Source organism: Colius striatus, chromosome 6, assembly GCF_028858725.1.
Source record: "Colius striatus isolate bColStr4 chromosome 6, bColStr4.1.hap1, whole genome shotgun sequence".
Classification (NCBI taxonomy): domain Eukaryota; kingdom Metazoa; phylum Chordata; class Aves; order Coliiformes; family Coliidae; genus Colius; species Colius striatus.
This window is the reverse complement of record NC_084764.1, coordinates 24,768,196-24,780,654: the sequence shown is the minus strand read 5'-3', so window position 1 is coordinate 24,780,654 and position 12,459 is coordinate 24,768,196. Positions and strand designations below refer to the sequence as shown.

At 46.0% G+C, this 12,459-nt stretch overlaps 1 protein-coding gene across 3 annotated transcripts in view; it reads right to left on the bottom strand.

Annotated features, from left to right (window-relative positions):
- Positions 1 to 11,625, bottom strand: part of IFT43 (intraflagellar transport 43) — a 47,701-nt gene extending 36,076 nt beyond the window's left edge. For 2 of the 3 annotated variants that reach the window (XM_061998129.1, XM_061998128.1), the window contains exons 1-2: positions 11,467 to 11,625; positions 10,934 to 11,020 (exon numbers count right to left, since the gene is read on the bottom strand). In XM_061998129.1, the coding sequence (XP_061854113.1) occupies positions 10,934 to 11,020; positions 11,467 to 11,520 (141 nt within the window). In that variant the 5' untranslated portion in view covers positions 11,521 to 11,625. Of the gene's footprint in view, positions 1 to 5,502; positions 5,533 to 10,933; positions 11,021 to 11,466 lie in introns of all 3 variants that reach the window. The other variant, XM_061998130.1, reaches the window with a different exon arrangement.
- Between the last annotated feature and the right edge of the window lie 834 nt (positions 11,626 to 12,459).

Genomic DNA, 12,459 nt, shown 5'->3' with positions numbered 1-12,459 from the left:
TTTTAATCCAATACTGACCATGAATAGAAAGAAGTATAGTCAGTCTTGAGCTTCCTCTTCTCCAGCAAGTCGTCTGAGGGTTCTCTGAATGAAGAAAAGCAAATCTCTACAAAGAGGCCTACTAAATTAGTTTTGACTGCTGCCAATTAAGGAGCTGTAAGTCAAAGAGCCCTACTGCTTCCAAGGAGCCACATAACACAATCTATACCCATCTCAGAGCACACATAATATCAAAAAGGGCTCAACTCCCAGATCTATGGAAGCCTTGTTTTTTTACAAAGAACAACCCATCCCTGCCAGTTCTCTTTACCATGTCCACAGATGGTTCAAGTAGTGCATCTGACTTTAGTGAATACCCTCCAAGGACTTGTGCATATCTTCATCGCCTAGAAGAAATTGCTGGATTTCCATTTCATCCACAAACTATCCTTCTTGGTCACTGACCTTCCTTTACTAGGGAAAGTGCTATTGAGACAGAAAAAGTTCTTGGAGAGCTTCAAATATTCTCTGCCATCTCTCAAGCAGGTAAAGGAGCAGTTCATACTGTTAAACAGCTATCAAGAATTTGTTCCCTAAAACAATGGTCAGCTACCTGGTCAGTTTATGTGTGCACCTGCTAGGTAAGCTGTTCTATTGCAGCATTTGGCACTTTAATCTGGCTCAGCAGTTACTGCTCTCTCCTGCATGAAAACAGTGAAGCAGCACACAATCTGACTCTCTGGACGAGGAGTCACCGGGCAGAATCCTCTCACAATCCACAGTTACAGGGCAGTGTCCCTCCAGCCTTCCCAGGCATGAACCTCTCTGTTTGCTACCACCTTGTGCTACGTATCATAAGACAAGTTCTCATTCATCTCTACCACTCCTGCCGTCCTTCAGGTGGGGCCAGGAAAATTAAAGGAAAAGCTTTCAATAAAATTATTTTTGATGGGATTGTTTCTAATCCACATCAAGGTAGCCAAGCAGGGAGGATACTACCAGAAAGGCTGGGGAATATGGCTGACTAGAAATGCTATTTCAGTAGATGTCATCAAAAGGCTAGTAGATAACCTCAGAAAGCTGAAAATAGCTGCCCTGCTGGCCAGGCGCTGAGGGTGCACAGGAGAGAGCACAAGGCCTTGGGGAGCTTGAGGCCATGCAATGCTGAGGCTCACACTGGGGAAGTTGGCCTAATTAGGGAACAAAAGTTCAGCTGCATTTTTTAGATTCCTCTTGGAGAATCTGGCCAACTTCCAGCTGAGCGGTCCCCGGGAACAGGCTGGGAGCCCAGCATTTCCACAAGCAACCAGAAGACCACTGGAATAAAAGAAGCAACCCCTGTAAAAGGAAAGCAGGTAAAAAAGCCTGTGCTTCCTTGGATGCAGGTTCCCATTGGTGGAGGGTGTTTATTAGCACAATGCAAGAATCTAAATGGATGACAGAACTCTGGGACATGGAGGGAAAAATCTGTCTCAGACCAGGACAAACAGGCAAATGAGAGGGCATTCACAATGTTCAACAGCTACAGGAAATTCTGCCTCAGGGAACCCTCCCAGGTTCTCAGAGCTGCCCATCATTTCAACTGTCTACTGCCAGTCTACCCCACTCCCAATTGCATGCCTAAGGTGGCAAAACCCTGGCAACATGCTGTATACAAAATGCAGTTAGCCCCTTGACGAGGGCTCTTCTGAAGATTATAGGGGAGAACAAGATGCTAAAGAAAAACAACAGACTGAAAGGTCTTTTGGAACAGGAAATTTTTGTCCCAGCCACGTAACAACACCTCCAGATTTTACTGCAATGCAAGCTTTAGATACAAAAATGAGTTACAAGGGATTGCATTACAATTATCCATGACTTCTTAGGTCACCAAGTGTCTGAACTAGAGTGGCTGGACAGTGCCTAAACCACTGTGATTATTTTTACATATATAAAATCCCCAAGGGAAAACCCAGCACTGGGCTCCTTAGGCTCACATTTCTAAGTTTATGGAGATATGGGGAAGAGCACTTGGGGGTGGCTGCTGTGCAAATCCAGATCAGACTAGACAATGGAGTGAGAGTTTGGAGCTGGGTGCCAATCACCATGCGAGGGTAAGAACTGGGTCAGGAAAATACCGCTCTGATTAAAGGCCCTGATCACATCAAGCCTCAGGCCACGTCTACACCACAGGTGCAGACCCACCTGCAAGCTGCATCCATGTGAGTCAGCTCAAGTCTGAAAATCATCTAGCTTGAGGTTCTCCTAGGAAGCAAGCTGGTACCTCCCCACACAGAGTGCAGGTTGCTTTTCACCAGGGGATCTCTGCATCATTCTGCACCGTATTTTAGGTTGCAAATACACTCCCTCAAACAACCTCACTGAACTCAGCAGCCTAGCAACATCCACCATGGGCTTCACATTTCAGGTATTTAAATCCTCTTTCCAATTGCTGCCTTAAAGCATGTCATCACTCAAACTCTGAGTGACACAGAGCCACCTATCCAAGAGACAGAAATTAGGTGCTCTCCCCACTTTAGTCCATGAAGGACCTTGAGACTACCTATGGAATGTCAACCAAAGGACAACTAGAGAACAAGATTCCAGCTGGATTCATTAGGACTGGAACACACGTCTTCCCACTTAATTGTTGTTGCCTTCAGTTAAATAAGCTCTTCCCTGTGGCTCAAAAATTCTTTCAGGTCCATTTGCAAAGCAGAGCAGCTTCAGGAGAAAGGACTGAGAGCCTTCTCAGACTCAGAACAACTCATAGCTTTGTCACTATGTGCAATATCCTCTAGGGAGGTGGGAAACATTACTTAATATTTTTTTTGAGACGAAGGATAAGGCCAATAAAATCAGTATCTTCCAGCTTGGAAAGGAGATGGTGGGTTTAATCTTTATACATAAAGTGTGCAGCTTCGACACTGAAATGAACACCTCCATCCCTGGAGGTCCCCAAAGGCAAAAAAAAAAACCCTGCTCCACTGCTGCAGGCTACCAAACACAGTGTGGATCGGGATCACTCACTGCTAGTGTAGGGACATGCAGTCCCAGAGCTCTCAGAATGGGGCCAGAACTCCACAGGACTCCACAGAAGGACAGGGTTTCTGACACACTGCAGCCCCCACCCACTCTTTGCCACCTTAATAGATCCACAGGCCCATCCTAAGATTGTCTACATAACACACAGGCACCTAACACAGGCTGTGGATTTTGCTGCAGGGACTTGCATTTAGGGAATCCCTCAGTTCTTTATTCTACATAAAGCTCTAGCCATCCTTTCAGACAGGTACTAAAGCAAGCTAGAGAAGGGACTCCTCTAAGATCCCAAAGCCAGGAAGAGAACCTAGGCAAATCTTGGCTCACAGCCATCTTCATACTCCTCTTGCCTGTTCTGCCTCTGCAAATTAAGATTTTAGGATACACCCTTTATTATACCATTGATCAGGCTGACAGCCTTTGGCTAAATGTCCCAGGCAGCCTTGGAAGGTGCAGCCAAATGGGTGATTCAACTGGCAAAAATTCAGATTCAAGATGAGTGATTTGCCAGGGGAGGCAAAACAAGCTTCTGAGCAGGCAGATGGCTGGAGGGCAGGACTTGAGCAGGTATGGTCACATCAACAGCCTAGCTGGGGCTGTTGGCTGGTATTTGGGCAGCCACAAACTCTCTTCAGCACAGCTAGAGGAAAGGGACCAGGTCCAGGAAGAGTTCAGATTGTAACACTCAGCCTAGCCCAAAGGGAGTTCAGAGAAGGGTTACATGAGCCATCAGGGGGATGAAGGGGCCAACTTCGGACAAATGATACAAGAAGCCAAGTATTTCAGCTTGGCCAGGCAATGACTAAGGGAGGGATAGACTGCAACAAGTTTTGGATCACACTTTATATTATAAAAGTTCCACTAATAATTGGTTTGGAAGAGATTTACAATACAATTAACAGAAGTTTGTAAGCACGTCATATTATAAGCTCCAAGCAGCTTACCAGTCAGTCAGATTTCTCAACACTCAGTTAACCATTTTGTTAACCTTCATAGGTATTAACAAATGGAAAAATACTATAAAGTGTGACTGTGACGCTTAAGAGCATAAGCCTAGATAAGGGCTGCAGGAATTATCCAAACAAGAAGGGTTCCAAAGCAGCGATCGTTTCATACTGAGGAAAATCTCCTCACTAGGCATCACTGCATAACAGCCCCGAAGCAACAACAACTGTTCATGTGGAAGAGTCACATTAGGTGAGTTATTTTAATGAAATTCAGCAGCCAGGAGCAGTAAGGCGCCTGTGGCATGTGACCAGCCACCACTCAGCAGAGCAGACCTTGGGAATCAATGATTTAGGGCACCATATGAAGGTGGAATTAGTTCCAGTGAAATGACTGTTAAGGACTGGTTCTGGGGAGGTGAGTTTACATCAATTATCAGGAATAATGTCTATTGGGTAACCAGTCCCCAAAACTATACCCATCAGTGGGAGGTCTGGTAAATGGAAAAGTGCTCTGGGCATAGTCCTGAACCATCCATCACTGACGGGATAAACCCAGCGGGTCTCTCCTACAATATCATCTCTAACACCACCAAGAGAAAACTCAGCTAATCTGAACAGTCTTGACTCCTTGTGATGAGCAAACCCTTCTGAGGCCAGAATTAATGAGATGGGTGATAGGGGTTTCTTTTCTGGGCTTTAAATTTCACAAATGAATTTAATATGCTACCAGCACTGGGCTGGTGCTTCAGCAGAAAGAATTTAGAGTATGGGAGAGGATGTTTTAATTCTCCAACATGTACAGAGAGCCAGGAAAAACTGGACAATACCAACGCCACGGTTAGGAAGAGTGCAAGACAATTAGCCCGAAGACTTTAAGAGAAACAGGTACGAGTTCTCAGGTTGTCCTGAACAGCACCATCTTGGCTTCTAATGCCAAATGAATGCTGGGATATATTTCAGCTTTGCTACAGGATGAGAAATGATATGTGTATTCTTTTTTCTCTGTATAACAGGAGCCTGGTAAGAAGCACTATGCCATCCTATTAACCACAAATACTAACCATCCAGTGATGGTGTAATAAAAAGGAAAGACTCATAGAAAACAGAAAGACACACATCCCTGTTACTACTGGCTGACCTCCTCTGGGGCACCAGCAAGACTTCATAACCCCTGGAGACAAGTCTTCATGTTATGGGAGCAAGCTAACCACACTGGACAGCAAATCTAGGCTCAGTTGGGTTTTGTACTCTATTAGCTAGTTGCTACCTTGACTTTTAACTGAAAACAGAGTATCTTTCCCATGGCCACATATATAGCTGTGACCTCAGAACAAGATGCAGCAGCTGATAAGAGCAGCTGTTACAGAGATAATTAAAAAACCTGTCAGCAATAGGAATAGAAGATGCAGGAAAGGTACTGCATCTGGGGCAAACTTTGTCTTATTTCCCAGCACAAGAGTCCCCTCTTAAGGCAGTCTCCAGGCACTTGAATAGGTTAGTCCTACTAGTCCCCTTCAGAGGAGCCAGAATCTACCTAGAAAGCCTCTAGTCTTACATGGTCAACCTTCTCCTCAGGGTCTTCATCCTAGAAGGATTAAGAGGGAAAAAAGAGAGAAAGAAGTTAAAAGGAGGAACTATGAAAGCCTGTTCAAAATAGCTTGAAGATTGACGTGAATGGCTGTCCTGCAGCAAATGCTCTGCAACCATAGTCACTTGAACAAAGCACAAAGTTGATCCCATCATTGTAAGATTTTATATCCAGTCATTTATGCATATGGCATGGTACAACAAAGCAGGTCTGTCTGACTGCAATGGCAGGAAAGTCTGACAGCAATCACATCTTAAAAAGCATATGAAAAATAATATAAATGACAGCAAGAAGAGAACAGACTTAGTTCCTTCTCCCTATAGTGTGAGAAAAGTCATTACTCAGGTGTATAAGACTAGAAGGATTTGTATGGATAGGCTCTGCAACCACGTCAAAGACCAGCCATATTAGGGCTTATATATTGCAGCACGCCACAGCCCTTCTTTTCAAAAGCCATTTCTCAAGGCAACCTGAAGTCCTCCCATGGGAGTAGAAACTGTAGCAGTTCACATAAGGTAGGAATAGCTGATGTGTTACCTTTATCAGATAAACTGTAGCTAACCCTATAGTACATGGGAGAAGCTTGGTTTTGGGGTAGATTAACTGAAAGAAAACAGCCCGTAAATGACTGTGAAAGCGTCCACATCAGTGAAAAGCACAAATGTAATCAGATTTGCCCAACTGGTAAAATCCATTTGAAGTGTGTATGTCAGCCAGGGACCCACTTGATCCCACAACCACGAGCAGAAAGGCTTCTGCAGGGCCCAACATGACCTAAATTCCTCTGGATATACAGAGCCCAAGTGGTATAGGACTCACAGTAGCACAGAAGGAAATATAGCTGGACAACACATGTTAGAAGGACATTTAAAGATCCATTGCTTTGAGCAATCTTCCACATGGATTTCGCTCTCAGCAATTGATTTGCAGTTGTTCATTCACTTGGGTTAAATAACCAAGTCCTATTTAAATGATGTCTGGATGTCAGCCTAAAGAATTACTGCCAGGAGTGTTTATAAGCTGGGTGGTAGAAGTCCAAATAACTGCTTTGCAGAATTCACCTGTGGGAACATCCTTCCAATATGCAGTGGAAGTAGACCATGCTTTTGTCTTGTCTACATTAATCTATCCCCAAACAGGTATTTTTTTACAGCACAGAAACGCTCACTTTTTAACTAACACTCAAGGACTAAAACAACACGTGCAAGCTTACAAATAGCTGGTAGGACAACAAGAAAAGATGCTTCCTAAAGCAAAACCAGAGCCTTTCCCCAGGCTTTGGTGAAATGAGGGGAAGAGAATCAACAGATGTTTTTTTGGGCAAACCCCCACATAAAATGAAAGTGATCCTGTCCTACCTGTGTGGAGACACTCAACACACCCTGGAAAACCTTCATCCTTCAGAAGGGTGACATACTGCCTATTAAAACAGCCTCCACTCAAAGAAACTACAAAGCGCTGCCAGAGTGACACCAACAATATCGTGCTGACTGAACAAGAGGGAAACCAGAGAAGTTGAGAACAAGGTCCCAAGGGAATCCAGTCACTGTAGGATGAAGAGAAAACACTGTGGAAACAGGATAATATTTCAATTTTTTTGCATATTGATTTCTTACAGAACAGCAAATAGTTCACTCAAAGGAGAAATTTGCTGATGTATTTAATTTTTTTTTTAAAAAAGGCTTTTCCACTCAGCTTTCCAAATCAATCTCCTCAAGAGCTCCAGATCTGGCCCAACAGCTAGCTTCCTTTGGTGGATGTCATCAAGCCAGCATTCAGGCTGTTGGATGCAGTGATGTTAGAGTCAGGAAAAATGTTTGATTTTTATTCTATAAAAGTGTCCAGAAGTCCTGGTTGGATGGGACAGCAAAGATCTTCAACGGATCTCATTATATCATCTACCCCTCCCATTACAGAAATAACATGACCAGTTTAAGTTTGTCCCATTTTGTCAGAAACTTGATAGCATCAAGATGAGTAAAAAGTAGCATGTCAAGCCAGGGGATGGGAAAGGCCTCCCAATGGAAAAATGGCCACATTACCCCTCTCAAAATGAATGTTTGAAATGCAGAGTTCTGGCACGCAGCAAGCACATTTATCTCTAGGAATTCCCATTTCCAGCATATTCCCCTGGGTGCCCAAGCAGCGCCTGCTGCTTTGCCAGCGAGCGCAGAGGCCCTGAGCTTGCACAGCCATCGCTGCAGGAGGATGCTGACTGCACCAATTACATGTTCCTTCTTGCCTCCTGAACTAATACATAGCTGCAGTGTTGTTTGTTAGTACTTGTACTTCTGAAAAGGCAGGAATGCTCTGTGTGTCAGATGGCAGGCACACTGTGAGCCTTGTGACCCTCAGTGAGCCTCTTGAGGAGACAGAGGTCTCAATTTGAAGGTGATGCAGATCATTCCACACAGGAATGGGAATTATCAATCAGAGATTTGGGGAGAGGAAGTACAGATACACCACTTTAGTCAAGGAACTTACTGTGAGAGACGTACACAGCAGGCACTGGGAAGATACTAAGATATCATACTGTTTCCATAGAGCCTGGGGGGAATATATTAGGCTACAGGGCACAAGAGGCTGCAGTTGGGCCCTAGGGAAGGAGATTTTAACATATTTGCAAAAGAAGACACACGGTTGAGCAAATGTACCATTGTTTGGACTCTTTTGGAAGATTGAGTCCAGGTCAAGGCAAGATCAGATCTGTTAAGATCTATGCTCCAAGTCAGACAATTTGCCTATTGACTTCAAAACAAAGATCTTTTTAATTATGTTAAATGAGTTGTTCACCCCTAGAAGTTAATTTCCTTGTAATAATCCCAAATGTTGAGACATGGATAGACAGGTACTTTTTGCTTCCTTCAAGCAAGCTGCTCTAACTGGAAAACACCTCCCAGATGACTTTCAGTGTCATGAAAAGACCAGAACAATAGCACAAATGGTGTGTTCATACCAGACATCTGAGATTGGTGGATAGTGGGTGGATTGACATGGAATTGCAAAAAAAAAAACAAACCAAAAAACAAACCCTCAAGGTGAATCTTAAAACTCTGAGGAACTACTGAGGGCACAGTCACCATCTGGAATGTGAAGCTGCATATGAAAGTGTGAACATGGCAAAGGTTTAAGACAAACCCTTTTGTTGTCCAAATCAGTCATAAGAATAAAACCTCCTACGCTGAAATGAACTACACGGGGCCTTCTTCACTACTGCCAGTTCCAGCAAAAAGTACTGGGCTTTTTATTTTGCATTTCTTTTGGACAGTTTCCTTGAAAAGGTTTCAAGATGACCAGATGGCTGAATGAAACATCTATTGTAATAGCTGACCCCACCACTCAGAGGCAAGCCAAGGCCAAGCTTCCAGAAAAGAAAAAGGTGATTGCCAGTCTAGGGGGAAGGAAAACACAATATTATTTCTATTAAATGCTTGCTTTGGTATCAAATATGATCACGTATGAGAAGCCTCCAATTCTGAAGTAAAGGAAAAGCCTGAGGACTATTTCTAGTGGATTTTTTCTCTTTTCCTGTAGCTCCAAGGTTTTTGGTTAATAGCAACATTACACAACAAAGAACTGTCTGAAGGGAGATTATTGACACAAATAGTTCTTCCTGGTGGTTAAGATCCAGTAACAACACATTTGAACCTTGTAAGGCGTGGAAGGCCTCACCCTTCTGCTCCTGAAAATCTCACTGCTTTCAAACAGAAGATTAACTTTTTCTGAGTCCTTGCCAGGGGTGCCCAAGGACTGCAGCCTTTATAATCTCTTCCCAGCTATTACAATGGCTATGATGCAAGACACATCAAGCACAACTGCCAGTCAGCTATACGCCTCCCTACAGCATGCCCTGGTCTCTAACCAGGGATCAGTCCATGAACTACGACGGCCAGTTCCAGTAAGAGAACAATCTGACAGTGAGCCACCTTCACCTGGAGGACAACCAAAGATTACACCCACTTAAACCACCATCTGGTTTCTTTAAGTCTTTACCTACGAGGCCCATGGTTATTTTGATTTCTTAAAGTATGCCTTCTGCAAACTCCCTCATGAAATCCCTCCTGAACTCCTGAAGTGTATCCAGGGAGAGGAGAATGCATATGTGGGCAAGAACCCTCCATCAGGCCTATCAAGAGAAAAGACCATACTTTTGTCCAGGAAAAAAAAGCCTCTTCTATGAGGTGAGGTGAGCTAAGCTAAGCCAGAACAGTGTATTTTCAACAGCATGGCAGGGACTCCAAGGAAATAACTCTCCTACAAAACCATTTTGGCACAAATGGCTGGGAAACAACTACTTGGTGTAACAGGAGAGTTATGTGACAGCACAGAGGGTACAGCCACTACCAGGACTCTACCAGGACACTACCAGGTCCCAGGACTCCAAGTACAGTAGCCCTGAAGCACAGTTAGTGGCAGGGTGGCCATCAGGGCAAAGCAAGTTTGCAATTTAAAGCAGCCAAGAATATGGCATGCTAGAGACCAGGACTGGCATTGTCAAAAGCTAAGAATCATCTCAGTTAAAATAATATCACTGTCAATAAGGTGGAAGTCTGACAACCTTTTTGTCAGCTGAAGGTGTCACGGAGCACAATCTGTATGGCATTTCTCAACAGGTGCTCCTTCCACTGGGAGATGCTTGTGGAGAAGCCATGCTAACATCAGAGAGTAAACTTCCAGGTAGAAGTGAACTGAAAGGGTTCAGATCTCATCTTTCTGGGATTTAGAAGATGTTGCCTCATTCTGCTGTGAGAGAGCTTCTAGATCACGTTATACATTTTGAAGATGTACTGACAGAACAGAAGCTGAACAAAACCTTTTCTCCAAAACTATCTGGGAACTGAATTTGCATATTATTACCCACAAGATAAAGTCTCAGATGCTGCAAAGCTTGCTCCTAGCATGACCTTTGTAGCCTGTGCACGGAGGAAAGGAAAAAGAGCATCACTATACAAACTTCATAATGACCATCTCAGGTGCTGTACTCTGGTTCTAGCAAATGCAAAAGCACCAAAGTAAGGCACCTGCTTACCTGTATTCTGTCTTACTACCATAGGTGGTGGTGGTGAAACTGGTCACCAAATTATATGCCTGCTCATAACTTAATTCCCATGAAAGATATACACGTACAGGAGGCAGAGGCCCAAGTCCTGTTTGATGCTGTTCTCCATAGCTCACACATGAGAAACTGTAGCCCTAAACTATAAGCCTGTGTGAAAACAGTATGTCATGTAGTGGGTAACAGCAGGAAAGGGACAGGGCAACCACATGGGTCCAACTCTAAAGACAAATTTTGAAAGACAGAGCACATCACACAGGAACAAACATCTCAGATGAAGTGAAGAACTCCCACTGGAGACAACAGCAGGATTGCAACAGGGACTCCAGATAGGACACCCACCTCTCCAAAAGAAGACGGGGAATTCTTCCTGCTGAGGTTTTCATTTGTAAATAAGTCCTGGCGGGCACGACGGCCCATCTTTAGTACCTGTAGTGAGAAAGGAAACGCACGGGAGCTGCGGGCACATTGTTAATGATAAAAACTGCCTCGGGGCGCGGGGAGGCTAATACAAGCAACAGCCCCGCATTTACGTTGTTCCCCTCAATGCTGCCAAGCACTGCCTCCCAGGCGGCGGCCGATACGCGGGCTGCGCTCCTCGGCCTCACTCGCCGGTTCCTCAGCCCTTCCCGCTGCCCTACGGCAGCCGAGCGCAGCGGCCGTACCATGGAAAGCCCGGGCAGGCCTCTCGGGAGGCGGCCGCCGCCATCTCCCCGCCTCCGCCACCCCTGAACACAGCCGCGCCGCGCCCCCGGCCGCGCTCATCCCGCTCGCCCAGCAGCGGGCTGCGGCGCCAGGCCACGGAGCTGCCTTGCACTAGCACCCAGCCCCCAGGCGGCCGCCCGCGCCTCGAGCCGCGGCCCGGGCCCGCTCACCCCGGCGGCGCCCGCCCGCCGCGGCGCCTCCACCCGCTCCGGCTCAGCCTCCATCCGCCGCCTCCGGTCCCGGTGCTTCCGGCGGACAGCCCGCCCCGGCGTCCCGGCAACCGCCGTCGCCTCGGCCCGGTCCCGCGGGAGACCTGTCCGTGCGCGGCCCGCTCCCCCAGCCCTGCGCGGCTGCCGCGCTCCCCGGGGCCTGGCGCCGGAGCCCTCCGGCTGCCCGCGCGGCGCCTAACGGCTGGCGCGGCGCGGGCCTGCCCAGCACCCGGCGACGCCTGGCGACGCGAGGTAGTCCTGGTGGCCACATAAATAGCTAGCCCCGTTAGCAGTCTTAAACGGCCGGCCAGACTAACGGTGGCAGCGCTGCCACAGTTTCTCTGCACAATACGTCCTTTATCAGTTGCCAATTTCACGTGCGGCAGGGGCGGGTTAAAGGCAGCCTGACACTTTCGTCTCCAGCTCTACTGTATTCCTTTCCGCAGTTCTGAGTAAGGCAGATAATCCCAGATCTGCCTCCTCATACAGGGCTTTGCCAAGTCTCCTGATCTCTTCTGATGCTCTTCCCAATTCTCTGTAGCTCTCTTAACACTGCTTCCAGGCAGTCCCAAGAGCACTCTGCCGAGGCAGTCCTGAGGATTAAGCAGAAGCACAACAATCATTACACACATGCCCCTCAAGCATGAGCTGTGCAGGGATTTCCACTAAGCACAAAACAACCCCTTGTCCCCTTCTTGGTTGGGCAGACATATAGACTAACTCTAAATAAATCTGATTTTAAATCCACATAAATAAACATTCCATTCTCCAGTGCTTTGTCCATTTGCCTGTATTTTTCTGGCATCTGTGACATTCCTCACAATCTTCACCCATCCCTATCACTCTAAATAATTGCCATCCATTTAGTCCCCTGCTACAGTCAAGAACTGTAAAAAAAAAAAAAAGCTGCCCTATTAACACCTTGCCATGATGGAAATTGACTGTGTAACCTTG